The 20,650-nt window shown below is 37.9% G+C and overlaps 1 protein-coding gene across 1 annotated transcript; it reads left to right on the top strand.

Annotated features, from left to right (window-relative positions):
- The first annotated feature begins 496 nt into the window (after positions 1-496).
- IL1RL1 (interleukin 1 receptor like 1) lies at positions 497-19,066 on the top strand. Its single transcript, XM_060769734.2, has 11 exons — positions 497-551; positions 1,111-1,181; positions 4,792-4,972; positions 5,454-5,622; positions 6,349-6,511; positions 7,248-7,316; positions 10,782-10,902; positions 12,148-12,302; positions 15,034-15,174; positions 16,218-16,385; positions 18,551-19,066. The coding sequence occupies exons 2-11, from the start codon at positions 1,118-1,120 to the stop codon at positions 18,889-18,891; spliced, it is 1,572 nt and encodes a 523-aa protein (XP_060625717.2). The 5' UTR covers positions 497-551; positions 1,111-1,117; the 3' UTR covers positions 18,892-19,066.
- The last annotated feature ends 1,584 nt before the right edge of the window (positions 19,067-20,650 follow it).

Genomic DNA, 20,650 nt, shown 5'->3' on the forward strand with positions numbered 1-20,650 from the left:
CTGAAGCCCCCTGAGCCCCCCCCCCTGGCTACATGCCTGATAAGAAGCACAATGGGGCAAGAAAGACTGACTGGACTTGCACTCTTGAGTGTCCTCTGTAGTTTATCGATAAAGCCTGATTTCTGCCAAGGTGTATTGACAGAGTTTTCAAGTGTTTCCAACAGATGGTGTGGTATTCTTTTGTAACTATAAATTACCAATTAACAGTTATTTTCAGTTATTTGGAGACATGAAACTTTGCAACTAAAATAGAAAATTGATTTAATTAAGCCTATATACAAATATAGAATGAACCATGCTTTAAATTATTTCATCTTATGGAATTACTCTTCATGATTCACTAAAACAAAGTTTCACCTCTCTCCTGAATTTTTTTTCTGGCTATGGCCTTGATCATGCTCATTAAAATAAATAGCTAAGCATTGAATAGCTGATAAGATGACAAAACATGTTGTAGGAGGTGCTTCAAAATATGATTTATATGCAATTATGTTTGAAATCAGTTGTGCAGCTCCTTGAAGAAAAGAGGAACAGCCAAAGTGACAGAATCTGTGAGTCTTTCTGCTTGCCATTATTTAGCTGTTGGTTTGTGTAGCTACTCTTTGTCTTCCACCTTATTCTCCCATAGCAATGACATTGTTCAGGAACAGTTTTCCTGAAACGAAGAAACAGAAAGGGCTGAAATGCTTTGATATATTTTTTTTTAATTGGAGTGTGTGCATGCTAGTCTTTTGCAGCAAAAACAGCAGTCTTGTTCAACTTTGTAGAGGAATGAATTTTATGTGGCATAAAATACTGTGGAATTTCCATGAAAGTTTTTATCACATAACAGCTTGTTTTTGAAGTGCCTTAAAGCTCTTTACTTATATATATATATATATATATATATATATATATATATATATATAATGCATGCTGATTTGGGTTACTGCAAAGTTATCAATATGAGATTATACATTTCTTTTACTGGAAACTTTTAAAACTTATGTCAGTTGAAGAAAAGTAAATGTTTTCCTATCAGGATTATGATTGCTTTGATGAGTCAATCCAAGATGTAATAGGCGTCTTTAAAGAAAGAAATTGCTTAACTTTATCATTTTTCTAATTTAGCAAAACGATGTTTCTGCTGTATTTCCCCTTGCTTGCTGCATTTTTCTGTGAATGTGCTGCACAGAGAAACTGTAAGTGTTATTCTATGTTGATTTTAACACACATTTTCTTAAAATGCACACAAACTAAATTTACAAATGAGCTCTCAAACAAATCAACAGATCATAGGAGCACTCTGGACATCTGGTCACTGCAAATGTTACTTCCATTGTCATGCTTTATTAACATCAAGATGGCTATGAAATGTTGAAGGAGACAAAAAGTTGCCATGGATAGAGTTGGCTACATGCTTCCATGTCAAAATAGCAATTCCCAGTCTACAAGTAGATATTGGGTCCAATATCTGTACCCATGCATGGATTGTAATTGACAGATTAGCTACCCACCTTCCACTAAAAATAAAGACCATCATTTCAAAATAACATAAGAGGGTATTGGAGGCCACTAGTGTGACAAGAGAAGCTACTTTCTGTACCTGTAATGACTTCCATTTTCTGAGTGTGTCATCTGTAAATCCCCTGCATTATTAACTTCTTTCAGGCTTTCAAACTGTTTCTATGCACAGGGAATCACCTGAAGTTGACTTCCAAGCATTTCTTAAGTGTGCATTTCTACACACTTAAGAAATGGGCTTTAATGAGGAACCCATAGAATGATCTTGTGTCATGTGATGGGCTTTGTGGGACTTGGAGAGGCACCTTGAAGTCTAAAGATAGTTTTGTCTACCTCTTCATGTAAAATAGGTTTTTCTAGAAGGATGACAGCTCTGTGGCTACTCAGTTTGTGCTGGGTTAATAAAAACTACTTAGATTACTTAGATATAAAAAGCAGAGGGCTAGAAAAATCTCATTGTTTATGTTGTTTTCATTCTGTTTCATTCTCATTTTCCATTTTGGTCCTATTAATTCTGATATAGTAAGGTGCAAAAAGTCAGCCCTCAACATTTGCTGGGATTAATAGTATAAGCCATCCATGAATGCACAATAAAGAAAAACAAAAACCCACACATAAATAAAGAAACTGCTATTTTTTACCTGAGAGAACACCTCTCTTGGAATTTCTAGATAGCTTATCTTAGAATTGTACTAGAAGGATCTAGAGAATCCTTGAGATATGTCCTCTTTAGAAATCTCAAAAGTCAAAACTGCAAATGTAGAGGGATGAATATATAGCTACACTTAATTATTAACACCAGTTGTCCATTTACCTAGGAATTATTCCACATATTTCTGTATGTTTGATTTTCTCCATTATCAAATAAATATTTCCTTTTCTAAGATTGTGGGTGCTCCCTTCCAAACAACCTTGGTACAAAATCCAGTGATTTCCCACCTGCTGTTTAAGGTTCGGGGCTGAAGGCACTAGAATTTAAAAAAATGTCTGTTTTGCCCCTCAATTTCTTTTGCCTCTCAGGTGTATCTTATTAAGTTTGGGAATTCCTTGCTCTGGACTGAGTGGGACAAAATTAGATTTTACTATCTATATAAATAAAAATGTAATGTTCGTTTGTGCTACCATCAGAACTCAAAAACCACTGGGGAAATTGACACCAAATTTGGACACTAGACACTATCTCAAGCAAGCTATGTTCTCCACTCATAAAACCCCCAAAAAACACTTCCCCTCCCTCCCCCCTCCCCCCTCAGAAAGACGTCCAACTTAAGCCTCAGGGAGGGAGGGGGGAGGGAAGGAGTGCACGTGCATGGCCAGCAGGCTCCCACGGAGGCTCTCTGTTCAGGAGCTAGAGGAAAAGCCCTCATCCCCGCAGGCCTTCCTTAAAATATCTCTCCAGACCCGACTAATCTACCGCCGATGGGATGGATTCGGGAGAAAGGAAACTCTACGGAAGCAAAAGCAATCAAGCTCAGAGCAGATCCATTGATAACCCAGGCTCAGAATACAGAACCCCCTATTCATGTCAGGCAGGAAGACCCCATTCAAGCCCTCCCAACAGATGGCCATCCAATTCCAACCCCATTCTGCCAGGCAGGAAGACACCATTCATTCTACAAATACAGCATCCCAAGCATATAGGATGAAATAGCATAATAATAATAATAATAATAATAATAATAATCCAAAATAATAAATATATCAACTCTAATAAGCTTTAAGTCAATGATATGACACATAAAAATCTATCCCAAAGAACTACAAAAAATTGAACTGGCCCAACGAATCCATACTGCTATGTAATAATTGGCAATATATATCTATAAATGTATATAACCCTTTCAAAATATTTTTGATAACATGTTAATTATAAAATACTTATTTAATTTTAAAATATTTAATTATTTTCATTTAAAAATATTTAACTTTTGAGTACTTCATTTAGATATTTTAAGTTTAAAATATTTGTTTAATTTAAACATATTTTAATATTTTCATTATAAAATATTTAATTCTTTAGTTCTACAATATTTTATTTACATATTTTGATTTAAAAAATATTATTTATGTTTCATTACTTTATTTTAATATTTCTAATTTAAAATATAAAATTGTTTAATTTTAATATTATTCCTTTAATTTTAATATTATAATTTATACATATTTAATATTTACATTTCATAATACTTTATTTTAATGTATTTTATTTGGTTTAATTATGAAATATTTAATTACTTAATTTGATTTTTAAAAAATTATTTAATTTTAAATTATTTAATTTTAATGTTTTAATTTTAAAATATTTAATTGTTTACCTATACAAAATTTAAATCTAAAAATACTTAATTCACTTTAAAATACTTTACTGTTAGTATTTTAATTTAAAAAGTATTTAGTTGTTTACTTTTCAAATATTTTCCATATCACCAAGCTAGGCCACAGCAACGAGTGGCTAGGAGGGAGACTGGGGAGGGAAGGGGATCGCTGGGAAAGGGGCCCTTGGATGCCACACATGGAAGGACGGGCGCAGGAAACCCTTTGAGGTATAGGAAGGGGCCCCAAAGGCCATCCAGTCCAACCTCATTTTACAGTAAAGGAAGACACCATCAAAACTCTCCCGACGGATGGTCAACCAGTTGGAAGGGAGTCCCAGAGGCCATCCAGTCCAATCCCCTTTGTCTGTCTGTATGTCTACCCATCCTTCAATCCATTAACCACTCCATCTACATATCTATCTACCTACTACCTACCAACCTATCTATGTTCTCTCCATCTACCTTCTGTTCCATCTATCAATGCCCCTTCCATCTGTTCCTTCTGTCTATTGCTTCAACTGAAATTCCTCTCTTATCTGAGGGCCACAGCAACGTGTATAGCTAGTGTTTCAAGATAAAAAATTTGCAAGGATGTTCTTAGACACTGGTATGCCTCCTTGTTCTCTATCCTCTATACTTGTGGTTCTCAGCTTGTGGGTCCTCAGGTGTTTTGGCCTACAATTCCCAGAAATCCCAACCAGATTATCAGCTATTAAGATTTCTGGGAGCTGAAGGCCAAGACACCTGGGGACCCACAGATTGAGAACCATTGCTACCCAGTACACACACTGGAGCTGGGGGAATGGAGGTGGATCAACAAAGACAGATCTACAGATTCACCAGAAATGGGGTCAGGTTCCAATAAATTGTAAAATCCCCGCTTTTGTACATACATCAAGTGATCATATGAATGCATGACTTCATCTGCACTGGTTTAGAGGAAGAGGTTTTGAATCTATTCATTCACTCCCAGGGTTTGCAATAGAAGGCGAGGCTTTTGTTATGGAGTGTCAACTCTCTTCTATGACCTGGTATCTTGGTGACACAAGCATCTCTACAGACAAAGAAGCACGGATGCATTCTTCGGGACGCGAACTTTGGTTTCTGCCAGCTTTCACTAAGGACTCTGGAAATTATACGTGTGTTGACTCTGAGTAGGTAGAAAGTGGGACAAAAACGTCTCTCTTTTTGCTTTAGTTGGTTAGTTTTTTTCCCCAAAAACAGATTGGCTAACTTTCTGTTCATTATTTGGTATGTAGTAAGTCAGACTTATGACATTGTAAATTTTGGAATTCAGATTTGTGGTTGTTGTATCATTGCAGTGATTGTAATGATCCCTGCCAATCCAGGGATTTCTGAGCTGCTGGGAAATAAAGCAGTGACTGAAGACATGTTCAGTCTGTCCCAGCAGAAATGTAATTTGTGAAAGGCAACATGGTCCCTGCAGTGGCCTGCTGCAAAGTGCTTCATTTTCCAGGACCTGAAAACCCCTATATTGGTGAGGCTGTCTGGCTTGTAAGTTTTGGTTTTGGAGGTGGGCCTACCCAGGGAGATATAGTTATGATGATGGAGCTCAATTGTCACATCTACCTCTCTTCAAGCAGGATCTCAACCACTGTTGTTTTGTATTCACAGGGATGCTTTCACTGAGATTAATACTGTAACTATATATCCACGAAGAGAAAGCATTTGTTACCACGAGAATATGTTATATAGTGAAACTGTGGGAAGTCCTGGATCAGGAAAAATTTATTGCCCGACTTTTGATTACTATAGGAACGCATCTGCCCCCAAGTGGTACAAGGTATGTATTAGGCCTGTGCGATCAATTAAAAAAGTTTCAATACTCATTACGGGCGGCAGCGAATCATTTCTAAAGGGTTTCTAAAATATTGTAAGGGGTCTAAATTGTTATTATAACAACATAACAACATTTTTGTTACTTTTTCATTAAGGAATGAATCCTAGTAGACGTAAGGAGAACAAAAATAAGGAATTCCTTATTTTCTGTTCATTTCCCACTAATATTGTTTTATAGCTACTTTGTGCTTAATGAGTATCCTATCTTTTACACTTTTATTTTAAAAAAACAACAACAGAATGTCAGTGCTTCTCAGATGCTACTGATTCCTCCCTTTTGTTATTTGGTGGGTTTGGCTACAATCCTGAGTTTAAATTACAACTAACACTACATAACAAAATTTGAAAAATAATGTTCCTGGTTTGAAAGTGTTATTTCCCCTTTAATTGTGTGGAACTTACATTGAAAGGAGTTGTTATATTCCAGAAATTTCATTTTTGTGTCTGCCACAAACTATGTTGAATTGGTTGAGACTCTACCAAAAAACTATACCAAAATGTACTGCAGGATGTCCCACAGAAACAAAGTTTTTGCAGTTTAATAAAATTTTCCCATGTTTTTAAATGATAGACCCAATTAGGAAATGAAACATATAACCCAGTAACAAAAATTGTGTTATATAGTGTAATAATAAAGATCAAAAGCAGAAAATATTTTTTTTTATTTCAGGACTGTAAGGAACTCCATGGATCAAGATACAGGACAGAGAAGAAGATGCTTCTCATTCATGATGCAAATGTAAAGGACATTGGAAAATATACTTGCCTGTTTACATATAGACATGGTAACAGAACATTTAATGTATCTGCAACAAGGGGTTTTAGAATTGATGGTAAGAATATAGTTTCTAAACTTCTGTTTTGCTTGTTTGTGGGATTACATACATATTGATGATCCAGACAGTTAAAATGTATGGCATATCGCTTACAAAAGGTATCCTTCAATGAAATGAAAAGTTATGTCTGAAGTGCACTAACATCAATTGCAAGACCTGAATTACCAGTCTGTATTTATTTCTGCCTGTTTTGTACTTAGTTTTCAAGCACAAATGATGTACACATATAATTAATCTTTTAATGTGTGCTTCGACATCATCTATACATTTTTAATGCATACATTCAATCTTATTGTAATAATAATAATAATAATAATAATAATCTTTATTTATACCCTGCCACCATCTCGTACAAACTCATAAATATAGATTTGTAAACACTACACTTTAATTTAGTTATTGTTTTATATTAAATTCTGGATAAAGGATGCTTAATCTATATAGGATTTGGTTCAGGATGACAAAACATGTGTGATTAGAATCTTGCAGAAACTCACCTAGGAATTAATTTCATTGGCCAATTGGGATTTAATTCTCAGAAAAATATGAATGTACAGTAAAGACTACACAATGCCACAATTGTAAATAGATTTGGTTTATGAATGGACCAACATGTGCTAGCATTTGTATAAAGTTTCTTACAGATTTCGATAGATAAAATAGCTAATTTTAATTTTTTTAAACTAGACTTAATATAACATTTTTTTAATCTTCTCTTCCTCCCATATCCCAGAACTTTCTTTATGGAGACCATTAACAGTTCAGTATCCACAACCCAACGAGGTTATAAAAGTCAAAATTGGTAAGGATATTATGTCTTTAATTGCTATATTTTCAGAGGGGAAAGAAATACATTTTTATTTTGTTGATCAAATCAGATGATGCCTCAGATAAACCCAGATTAATGAGGATTAAACTGGGATTTCCCAGTTTACTCTGGATTGATTTGACACTTGGAAAGATCTGGACCTTCAGCTAAGGTTCAGATCTTTGCAGGTTCTGGGCTGGTGAGGATTGACCCCCGGGACTGCTTCCACAGTCCTGGAGGTCAATCCCCACAGCCATCCAATTTCTTCAGGATCCTGGAGCCTGATGGAGTGGGACGGCACTCCACCCTCCCACCCCCCATTTTCCCCCCAAAAAACTTACCAGAGGGGCTGCCAGTAGTGCAGGCCCATCTGTAGAGTACTTCTGATGCATGCAAATGATGCATCAGGAGGTGGGGGGCCACTCCCACCACCTTACGTTCTGCTTCTAGGCTTGTTCTCCAGTAGGTTTTTTTTAGAAATGGGGCTGGGCAGGGGCATCTAGCCACCCCTCAAGGAAGAGCCTGAGGTTTGGGTTGGAAACAGAAACATGGGATGAAATGAGTTAAAATAACCCACTTCCTCCTGGGCTTTTTCTTTGTTTGGAAGTGCCTTACATGAAAATCACATCATGTGAATAAATTAAGAGACTGACACCCCAGAGAGTGAGGCAGGTGTGTGTATATGTGTGTGTATGGGAAAAAGTGTCCAGTTTCCCACAGTTTGAGGCTAATCTCTGCAATTTGTATGAGCAACATACAGCCTTTAGACTGGTTCCATGACTTCACATAATGATGCATAGGTTAAACACCTCTCTTTTCTGTCAGTTTCTCACAGGCCTAAGTGGACATGTCACTGTGTTCTTGGAGAGATGTATAAGTTAGCAACTACTGAGCAGAAGCATGATTAAGATGCCACTTCTAGTAAGATATTGGATACACACATTTCAACGTGGGCTTAACTCCTCATCCATTGCTGCTCTCATGATCTCATTTGCCGTGTCACATACAATGGAATCATAGTGCTATAAAAAGCTCCCAGGCCTCAAACTGCTCCTTGCCTCAGTGAGACAAATACTGATGGAGGCAGGCAGTGACAGATAAGAAAATCAAGGCAAGAACAACACCAGTGTTTCAGTCTGGAAGGACAACCCTGCTCATATAATTTACATAGAAATAAGTTCCACTGTATGATCTTTTCCACGGTAAGTGGGTGTGGGCATGCAGTCCAAAAGTGAAAACCTTGTCTCTCATATTAAACATAACAGCCTCCAGTGATATCATAAAATTGAACAAACTGAAGACCTCCATCATCACAGCCTGGATATCAAACCAAGAAACATCAAGATTGGTTTAAGGAAAATGGCAATGAGATTAAACAGCTAATTGTGAAGAAAAGGAAAGCCGTCCAAACATGGCAGAGAGACGTCAACTGTGCTGCTAAGAAAAAGATCTACGCCAGTGCAAAAGCTGAGGTCCAAAGAAGGACAAGAGAACTCAAGAACATCTGGTGGACAAAGACGGCTGAAGAAATCCAACACCTGGCAGATACCCATAATGCTCAGCGATTTTTCAAAGCCACAAAGGTCATCTATGGACCAAGAAACCATGGCATACAGCCTCTACGCTCATCAGATGGAACCAAACTTCTGAAGGACAAAAAATGAATTGCACTACGTTGGAAAGAACACTACCAAAGCCTCCTGTTTCGCAGCTTCAATGTGGCCAAAGAGGTTCTCTCACAAATCCCGCAACAACAAACCAGGGGTGAGCTTGCAGCACTGCCTAGTTTGGAAGAAGTCAGCAATGCCATCAGCCAACAAAAAAATAACAAAGCCAGCAGACTTGATGGGATCCCTGGTGGAGCTGACACGCAACAACTCCACCAGTTCATAGAAAAAGTGTGGGTAACCGAGAAAATCCCAGAAAATTTCAAGGATGCCACCATCATCACCCTCTTCAAAAAAGGAGAAAGAACAGACTGCGGAAACTATTGAGGTATCTCTCTTCTAACCTCCGCTAGAAAAATCCTCGCAAGAATCCTTGCAAACCACCTTCTACCCCTCTCAAAAGGCACCCTCCCAGAATGGCTTCCACCCCTCCAGAGGAATAGTGGACATGATTTTCATTGCACGACAGCTCCAAGAAAAATGTCCTAACAAATTTGTGAACATCCTGTGGCTCTTCCATGATGACATGATGGCAACAGTCTTGGACAACAATGGCCCCAAAGTGACCCATGGTGGAACCAGGTGTCAAACAGGGATGTGTTATTGCCCCAACCTTATTTTCCATCTTCATTGCTATAATACTTCATCTTGTTGATGGGAAGCTTCCCACCGGAGTGGAAATAATCTATCAGAGAGATGGCAAGCTATTTAACCTCAGCAAACTGAAAGCCAAAACCAAGGTTACAACAACATCTGTTGTAGAACTCCAATATGTTGATGACAACATTGTCTGTGAGCATTTAGAAGAAGACCTACAAGCCACTCTAAACACCTTTGCAGAAGCATACGAGAAGCTCGGCCTACCATTGAACAAGTGCTCTTCAAGCAGTCATCAGACAATCCCTCTCCAATGCCAAAAATACAGCTTAATGTTGTAACGTTAACCATTTCCACTACCTTGGCAGCCACGTCACCACACAAGTCAACATTGACACTGAAATACAACACCATCTGAGCTCTGCGAATGCAGCATTTTTCCGAATAAAGCAGAGAGTGTTTCAGGACCAGGACATCAGTAGGGATACCAAGGTGCTTGTTTATAAAGTGATTGTCCTCCCAACTCTGCTATATGCCTGCGAGACGTGGACAGTCTACAGATGTCATATGCAACTCCTGGAACGACTCCATCAGCGTTGCCTCCAAAAAAATCAGCCATGTTGTTCGGATGTCCGACCACCCTCTTTCTTCTCCTTAATAACTAATTTGTTCATCACAAAATTTCATCTTCATGAGGAATCCAATGTAGTGGGGAATTTCCAGAGGATCTCTGGACAGTTAACACGAGGCAATGTAGCTACTAAACTCTCTCTTCCAACATATATCCTCCTTTGATGAGAATAGATCTGTTTATCTGGCTTGTGCTTTCTTTAGTATGTCCAGTCAAAGATCACTGATTATCTTCTCAATATGTAGGGTAGAAATATGACATAGCAAGTGTAGATTGGGGGGGGGGGGGGGCAAATACTTCAAATGATTCCACTTGTCAGTAAAAAAAAAGATTGAACCCCAACATTTCAAAATGTAACCCTTTGAATACTTAAGCACAAGCCACCCAGAATTCAATGGGCCCTGAGTAGACACGATGAAATCATGCATGTGCTCACCCAAATGCAGCTACCAATCCTTGTAGATGAATAATTGCATCTCATTGTGGATGATCAGACCCAAGATGCTTTATTCTCTGTTCAGTATTTGTATTAATGATGTTTCTTTGTGGATTTCTTCCTTTTAGGTTTTCCTAAGAACCTTTCCTGTAAGGCAATTCTGGGTGAAGGAGCTGATACAGTGGCCACCAGCTACTGGGAAAATAATGTTGGAAAAGATCCCAAGCGTTTTGTTCGTTCCAGTCAGACGTAAGTACCTGCTAATGATGTTTTAATAATTAATTTTAATTGTATGTTTCAATTGTATGTGTTTATTTTTATATTTATATGTATTGGCATTGAATCACTGCCTGCTGTAAGCTGCTCTGAGTCCCCTTTTAGGGTGAGAAGGGTGGGATACAAATATGTGAAATAAATAATTGAATAAATAAATAAATAATGTAATAAGATGTTCAGGTTATGAAAACTTAAGTTAATCAGAGGCATGTTCTTTTAAAAATGTTTTAAACAACAACAACAACAACAAACTTCAATTTTAACTCCACCTTTCTCACCCAAAAGCAAATCTTCTGAACAAATCTTGCTAAGAAAGCCCATTATGTTAAGGTCTCCATAAGTCAGAAGTGACTTGAAGGCACCCAATAGCAATTGGTGGCAATAAGAGAAGCTTGGTTGAACCTTTCACCTGAGTGGATATTTGCCACATCCGAGAGTTTGGCCGTGAGCCTGCAGTTTTTGTGGGTCATATCTCAAGGCAGGAGATGAGGATGCACACTCTCCACTTTTGGTTTGCTGAGCTCTGTTTAAGAGGACAGGATTGTGGGGAAATCTCCAGCTCTGTAAGGAAAACAGCAAATTGCTGCTCATATTATTATTATTATTATTATTATTATTATTATTATTATTATTATTACAAAGACTGAATGGCCATCTGTTAGGGGTGCTTTGATTGTGCTTTTCCTGCATGGCAGGACTGGATGGCCCCTGGGGTCTTCCACTGAAATACTGTTAAGTTTATTTTGGTTAAGAAGTTTGCTGATGCCTGATGAATAATACAATTCATATAATATAATATATAATTTTTTGGGGGGCTCCACATGAAACTTTACTTCAAAAAGCGATCCATGGCTGAAAAAGTTTGAGAACCCCGGGTTTAATCAATCTATTGCAGCAACCTGCAAACACATTCTGGGGATAGGGCTTCTGGGGAAGTAGCTTCTTCCTTCCTTTCCAATAGTTCTGGCAGCAGGATTGGAGGGCCCATCCAAACAATCCCAAAATATGGGACATGTCTCATTTTTTATCGGAGGCATCCAAATGATGCCTCCAGTAAAAATGAATTAATTTGGAATAAACCAAGTTAGATCTAGGACATCCTGGATCTCAGATTTTGGCCCAAAAACCTCTGGGGTTTGGACAATCCTGAATTACTCCAACCTAGGTGGGAGAGCTTTGCAAGCACAATGCAAATTCAAATGTCTTTCTTTCTTTTAGGTGGATGGAAGCTCTCAAAAAGCAGGTTACAGAGGCCATATTACAAATCAAAGAAGTGCAGAAAGAGGACCTTGGTTTAAATTTCACGTGCTACATTGCCAATGATATGGGATACAAAAGAGTCAATGTTACTTTGTGCGAAAGCCCATCTACAGGTGAGGCATTCTTCCTCTTATTTTCTTTCTATTGCTTGCCAGTCTTCTTTCTAGTGAGCGAGATATAGGGGATTTTCAGGGATGCTTTCAATAATTGAAAGTCCCATGTATCTTGATTGCAGAGGCCTTTGTTTGCAAAAAAATGCTGACATTTGAGACCGCTAATGTTGCTGCAGTGAGGAAGTTACTTTTCAAGGATAAAAGCACATCAGGATAAAACTGGTTAGCTTATACCCCCTAATTTCCCAGTCACTTGGAGTTTATGCTTGCAACAGAAAAACAGATAAGACTGATTCATTAAGACAGCCAGGGTCAGAGACATGAAAGCATAATTGTGCCTTTGGTCAATACCACGTGTTTGTCTTCCTGACTTGTAGGTAAACTATAAATCCCAGCAACTACAACTCCCAAATGACAAAAATCAATCATCTCCACAAACCCACCAGTATTCAAATTTGGTTGTATTATTGGGTAGTTGTGCCCAATTTGGTCCAGTGAATGCAAATACATCCATGAACATTTTCAATATATGGAATAAAGATATCTCCAAATTTATATGGCAAGGGAAGAAACCAAGAATAAAGCGACTTATCCTAATTGACGAAAAAGAGAGAGGTGGATTTGGCCTTCCGGATCTGAGAACATACTATGAAGCTTGCGGACTCAGTTGGATAAAGGACTGGACTACCTTTTAAAAAAGGAATATGTTGACACTGGAGTGTGCTGATTCAAGACGGGGTTGGCATGCCTATTTGTGGTATGACAAAATTAAGATAGAAAAAAAATTCAATAACCATTATGTAAGAGCGAGATTAATCAAAATATGGGAAAGGTACAAAAAAAAAAAAGACTATACAACAGCACACCACTCTGGCTGTCACCCCTTGAAGCATTCCGCAGGAGAGAATTAGGTTGGGAGACATGGCCTACATACAGAGATGTTTTAAGGAAAGTGAGAGCAAAATTTGAACTAAAAGAAGAAAAAGAAGTAAAAGAAAATTTTACCAACTTATCATGGTTAAATTATAGACAAATACTAGACTGCTATAAAACCGATAAGGAACTAAACTTTGTAGACAGAGATGGCTTCTGGGACATTATTATGAAGACCAACAACAAAACAATCACAAAAATCTACAAAAAATTATTAGAATGGGCAACAGAAACATAACAGATAAAAGAATCCATGATTAAATGGGCACAAAATATAGTTCATCAAATCCACTTAGATCAATGGGAGAAGATTTGGAACCAAAAAATGAAATATACCTACTCCTATAACCTGAAAGAAAATCTGTTAAAAATGATACATAGATGGTACATTACACCTCAAGAAATCTTGAAATTCTACAAAAATACTTCCAATAAATGTTGGAAATGTGAGCTACAAATAGGATCCTTCTTTCACATTTGGTGGTCGTGCCCACATCGACATACAAAAGATCCTTGAAATACGATTGAAAAAGGAACCAGAGTTCTTTTTGCTGGGAATGTTTGATGTTGAAGGAGATAAAAACAAAGACATTATTTTCAATTATTTAACCACCACAGCCAGAATTGTATATGCTAAGAAATGGAGACAAAAAGAAATACCACAAAGAGAAAAATGGCAAAGTAAAATACTGGAAATAATGAATATGGATGAATTAACATACTGGTTATTGCCGAATGAAGGAACACCAAAGAAACATACAAATTGGGACTTGGTGAAAAATTATTTCAAACAACAGAAAATAGAGGTCAATTCCTGAAGGACATCAATATGAAATATAACAGTAACAAAATAGGAAAGCAATTTTGACCATTTCAATAGAAAGAATCTTTTTTGTAGTCTTTCTTTTTTCCTATTTAAAAGATCTTCAAAGAACAGATGGAAGTCCAACCAAAGTTTTTATCTTATCCTTTTTTCCCCGCTCTATTTTTTAGCCCTATTTTTATCTCTATTTCTGTTTTTATTATTATTTTTTCTTTTTCTCCCAGGAGAACCTTTGATTAGACTCCATGGGACTGTGGGTGGTTTTTTTTGTTTTGTTTTTTTCTTCTTCCCTCTCCCCCATTTTTTCCCCAATCCCAGCCCCCCTCCCCATCCCCTGCTCTCATTTCCTACTTTCCTATCTTCTTCACAATATTCTCCCACTTTTCATGTAATCACATTATATCTCAATAAAAATTATTTTAAAAATTACATCCTGCATATAGGATGTTTACATTATGATTCATAACAGGAGCACAACTACAGTTGTGAAGTAGCAACAAAAATGATCTGATTGGGGGTCACCACAACATGAGGAACTGTACTAAGTGGTCGTGGCATTAGGAAGAGTGAGAAATGCTGGGATAAGTGATGGAAATAATATTTTCTGTGATACAGAAAAATATGGAAATGCCTCCAATCAAGTAGTCTAGCTTGCATTCAGATGTAAAGTGATGGGCAACATCTTTTAAGACTGCAAATCATAGTTTCCTTTTGCCCTTTACTGCAATTAAAGTTTTAGGGCAATGGTATATTTCAGGGGCATTATTAATATTAGTCAATCAATGATTATTTGTTAATGTCTGGTGTTACTCTTGTTACTCTGGTTAATTTTACTGTTGATTGGATTAAGTCATAAAGCTTTTGGGTTTAAAAATGTAATATGATCATAAATAAAGCCATTCCAATTACAGCAATTATGGGAACCATCTGGTTTGAGTGATATTTTCTATACATATTTTCTTTTCTTTTTGCTAGGTAACAGCAACATCTGGCTGATTGTAGCATTTGTTATCATATTAGTTGTTTTAAAGCTATTGGGACTACTTTACTATTTGTTTCGAGTTGACATTACATTATTGTACAGAAGAATATTTAAATATACTGAATCCAGTGATGGTGAGTAAGGATATCAAATGTATGCAACTGCTCAAAAGTGGTTGAAAAGCACATAGATTCACCCAACCCAAGGAGATGCTCCTCTCTCACTGTCTACTGATAGCTGGTTCCTTATGTGGGGAAAGAGTGCTTACCATGGCAAATTAATTCAGAAAATCCTGTCTGAATCCCATCCAATGTGAAACAGGATGCACTAGCAAACCAGATGCTCTAGAAAACCAGTTTCTGAACTTATCAGACTATTTTAATAAAATATTAAAATATTAAACTATATTAAACTAGGAATTTAAATGAAGAAATGAGAAGGGTATAGACATTAAATACTTATTTGCATATAATGTTCATTTTAAAAAATACAAAACAACATGCCTGAATGGTTGGCTTTCTGGGTAACAGGATTACAACATATAAAAAGGACAAGGTTTACCACTTTCTCCCACTTAAAAAAAATCAAGTCCCATTATATATAGTGGTGTAGTAAAATGGCCTTTAGGATTTTTAACAAGTATATTCAAGCTGTGGATCCTAGAATTCCTGGCTGAAGAAACTGTGGAGACAGAGGAGCGACAGTATGTTCCTTCTTTAAAATATTAGCTAATTTCTTTTCCTGCTGTTCACTGTATAACTAGCTGAATGGGCAGATTAAAGACTATTCCTTCTGGGTAATTTATAAAAATTATACTGATTTAATTAAAATAATCCTGAAATTCCAATGAATCTAAGCAACTTTAGTAAATGGTCTGTTCAACTCTACTTTGAATAACATGAATAATTTCAAGTTCACTAAAAGCTTACTGAATTGTGATCCCGTTGAATATATTCTTTTCACAATCTACTGAGCAATCTATTCTAATACATTCTTTTTACAATTTACTGAGCGAGAAGCATGATGCATAACAAAAAACGGCTTGCAGGAAGTGTCAGAATGATCTACTATAACACAACTAATCTGACAATTATATGATTGTTTTTCTACTGAAATAACATTTTTTCTTTCTAATTCATGTTCTAGTTTTGAACTTCTTTCTCATTTTATCTCACAGATGGGAAAATATATGATGCATATGTTATCAATCCCACCAATCTTGTAAATAGCACATTCGAAAATAATTTTCTGGGCTCTTTTGTTCATCAGATCCTACCAGAAGTTCTAGAAAAAAAATGTGGATATAAATTGTGTATTTATGGGAGAGATGTGTTGCCTGGAGAAGGTAAGTTGCCAAATCAATGTTCTGCGGGGGGAGCAAGGGGAAAAGGTATAAATTAGATTCCTCAGTCCTTAACAACTACCGGCCAATTTCTAATCTCCCCTACTTGGGCAAGGTTCTAGAGAGAGTGGTGGCTTCTCATGTCTAGGGATTTTTGGATGAAACCAATTATCGTAGTTTGGTTTCAGGTCTGGTCACGGTATGGAGATGGCTTTGGTTGCCTTGGTGGATGATGTCTGCAGAAAAATAGACAGAGGGAGTGTGTTCTTGTTGGTTTTCTTGGACATCTCAGCGGTTTCGATACCATTGACCATGGTATCCTTCTGGGGCGACTCTCCAGAATGGGTTTTGGGTGCACTGCTTGGCAGTGGCTCTGCTTCTTCCTGGAGGATTGCACCCAGTTGGTGAAGCTGGGAGACACCTTCTCGGACTCCTGGCCATTGTCCTATGGGGTCCCACAAGGTTGCATTCCCATGCTTTTCAACATCTACATGAAACTGCTGGGAGAGGTCATCTGGAGTTTTGGGATTCAGTGCCACCTCTATGCAGATGTCATTCAACTCTACTACTCTTTTCCACCTAATTCCAAGGGAGCCCCCCAGATCCTGGACCAGTGTCTGGCCACTGTGATGGACTGGATGAGGGTTAACAATCTGAAACTTAATCCAGGCAAGACAGAGGTCCTCCTGGTCAGTTGTGAGGCTGATTGGGGTATAGCATGGCAACCTGTGCTAAATGGGGTTACACTCTCCCTGAGGACACAGGTTCTCCTGGACTCTGTGCTGATGCTTGATGTTGTGGCAGGGAGGGCCTTTGCACAGTTAAAACTTGTGTGCCAACTGTGACCGTACCTTGAGAAGACTGACTTGGTCATGGTGCTCCATGCCTTGGTTACATCTAGACTGGATTACTGCAATGCACTCTACTGAGGCTGCCTTTGAAGATGGCCCAGAAACTGCAACTTGTGCAAAAGTCAGCAGCCAGGTTGTTAACTGAAGCAAGTTACATGGAGCAGATGACGCCTCTACTGAAGCAGCTCCATTGACTGCCAATAAGTTTCCGGGCCTAATTCAAAGTGCAGCTTATTACCTATAAAGCCCTAAATAGTTTGGGTCCTGCTTATCTTCATAATTGTATCTCCCTCTATGAACTGGCATGAGCATTAAGATCTACCGGGGAGGCCCTTCTCTCACTCCCACCTCCATCACAAGCACAGTTTGCGGGGACAAGAGAGAGGGTCATCTCGGTGATGGCCCCCCAGCTCTGGAACTCTTTCTCCAGGGAGATTAGATTAAACCCTGTCCACCTTCCAGAATCACTTGAAGACTTGGGTGTTCCAATGTGCCTTTGAATAATGGTTTAGCTACTGATTGAGTCTGCTTAGCCCCAACCTTTTGGTTGGATCTCCAGCACTTTATTCCCAGCCTTGGCCCTACAGTTTGCATTGGCACAAACCCTTGCCCTGCTCTATTTGTCCCAAATCTTCACATGCCCACTTTTCTCAGCTACTGGTTGTTCGATGTTTAGTTTATGTTTTATGATGTCATAGATTTTATTGGTTTTACTGTTTTTATACATTTTAGTGTTATGTTTTTTTTTAAAATAAATTTTTATTAAATGCTTTTCTATAACAACAATCATAAAATGAGGAGTAGAGTTGGGTAAGGAAAGGCGAGGAATGGGTTAGGGAAGTTAAGAGGAAGGGAAACATTTCTAAGGAGAGGGAAGAGATATAGGTTATCTACTGGGGAGTGGGGGAAGTTTTTAATTGTGTTACTTGTAACCTTTGTTTATATTGGGCTTGGTTCCCATGTAAGCTGCCCCGAGTCCCTTTGGGGAGATGGAGGCGAGATATAAGAATAAATTTATTATTATTATGTTATCCTGATCTCCCACTAGCAGAGGTGAGTAAATTATTATTATTATTATTATTATTATTATTATTATTATTATTATTATTTCTGTTTCTAACCTCAATTATGACCAGTCAATTCACAGCTGTAACATATGCTATTTCTCAGTCAATCAAGATGTGGAGAAGCAGAAATGATATGTTGCAATTATCAGGAGTTTAGCTTAATAATAATAATAATAATAATAGTATTCCTTACCCATCTCTCTTTGTGGATTGAAGCTAATTTCCTTTCTTTTCTTTTACATATTGGTAGATGCTATCAATGCAGTTGAAAAGAGAATCCAAAAGAGCAGGAGACTGATAATCCTCCTCACAGAATGCCTAGCCAAAACTCAGTGTTTTATGTATGAACACCAAATTGCCTTTTACAGTGCCCTTATCCAAAATGATGTGAAAGTCATACTGTTGGAAATGGAGGGGATTGGGGAATATACACAGCTTCAGGAGTCTCTCAAACATCTCATTCATCAACGAGGAACTATAAAATGGAAAACAAAATATATGGCTCGCCCAGCTTCAACAAACTTTGCATTTTGGAAACATGTGGAATATCAAATGCCAGCAAGACGCAAATCTGCATATGTTAATCTGTAAAATGTTTGGCATGTGTTCTATTTGAAAGAATAGTGATCTTCTCTTTGCAGATACCAAGTCATATATCATCTGTATTATTTCAAATATATGTACATCGAATTATGTAAGGATAGTACTATTGCCTTTGCCTGGATGCCATGTTTTCAAGTTCTCGTTTAAATAAAAGCTGTGACCCAGCCAACGGACTATAATTGTTGAATTGTTGCTCCTGCCCCCCCCCCCCTTCTTTGACTATCCACTGTTTCACTGTATCTTTGAGATTCCAGAAGGTCTTAGAGGTTTCTATGGCTGGTATCACTGACAATCCTGTTGACAATCCTGGTCAATAAATGGAATAAAAAACTCTGCCATCCAGGCAACATGAAAGGCTTCCTGTATTGGCAGCTCCATGGGGGGAAGCCGCATGCACTATGCGCGCATGTCGTTTTCCTCCATGGGATCGTCCTATAGGCTGACGAAGCAAGACAAAATGACCGCCTCCATACCGCGCCATTAAGAAGAGCGCCACTGTCACCAGCCATGTGATGAGGTCTTAAAATGGTGCAACAGAAATTGGCACAAAGTGCCACCGTGTAGAGCAGGGGTCCTCAAAGATTTAAAGCAAAGGACCAGTTCACAGTCCCTCAAACTGTTGGGAGGCCGGACAACAGTTGGTTGTTTGTTTGTTTGTTGTTGTGTGTCTTCAGTCTCTCAGATTGTTGGGAGGCTGGACTATAGGTTGTAGTAGTAGTAGTAGTAGTAGTAGTAGTAGAGGATGATCCTTGTGTTTTATAAAAAATGTAATTGGTTTTAGCCAGAAGGCGGCAATCTCAGCAAGAAAAAAGAGACTGCCTCTTGGGATTATTTATTTATTTACTGTATTTTAATGCTGCTTTTCTGACCCCTGGGGTGAGAAAGTGGTTTCCAGCATACTCATGGCAAAATTTAATGCCAACATACATGTGAAAAACCAAAACATAAAATTAAACAGTAACATATAACTGTGAATTAAACTATTAAAACCATATTAAACCATAAAACATAAGCAATATTTAGACATTGAGACATAGAATTTAAACATATTAATATAAACATTAAAATCACATGATTCAAAATCCCAGACCAAGGCAATTCCAAATGTTGATTGCCCATAATTCCTGTTCATTTCTTGCACTGCTTACTAAACAAAGGTTGGTCCCACAGCCATGTCTTTACATTCTTTCTGAAGGCCAAGAGGGAGGGCACTGATCTAATTTAACTGGGGAGGGAGTTCCAAAGCTGAGGGGCCACCACTGAGAAGGCCCTGTCTGTCGTCCCGACCAACTGCACTTGCAAAGGAGGTGGGACCGAGAGCAGGGCCTCCCCAGAAGATCTTAATCTTTGAGATGGTTCACAGAGGGAGATACGTTTGGACAGGTAAGCTGGGCCAAAATAGTTTAGGGCTTATTTTAAAAAAAGCTAGCATTGCTCTACTATGCTGGGAATGTATTGGTGTTTTTCCTCCATTCATTGTGCACCTGCACACACAGCTCCTTCCTACATTGATCCTAAAAACATCTTCTGAAATAGGCAGGGCTAAGAGGGATTGATTGAGCCAAAGTCTGCTCAGGAAAGTTTCAATGGGCATCAAATTATATACAAATCAGCATGATTACTCAATGTGTTACCAAAATATAATGTGGGGTGACAAACTAAATGGATTGTAGCACTAAATATCAAATGTTTAGAGCATATGATTAAGTATTAATGGATAATCAGACAGTAAGCATCAACAAGTATC

Source organism: Anolis sagrei, chromosome 3 (assembly GCF_037176765.1).
Source record: "Anolis sagrei isolate rAnoSag1 chromosome 3, rAnoSag1.mat, whole genome shotgun sequence".
NCBI lineage: Eukaryota > Metazoa > Chordata > Lepidosauria > Squamata > Dactyloidae > Anolis > Anolis sagrei.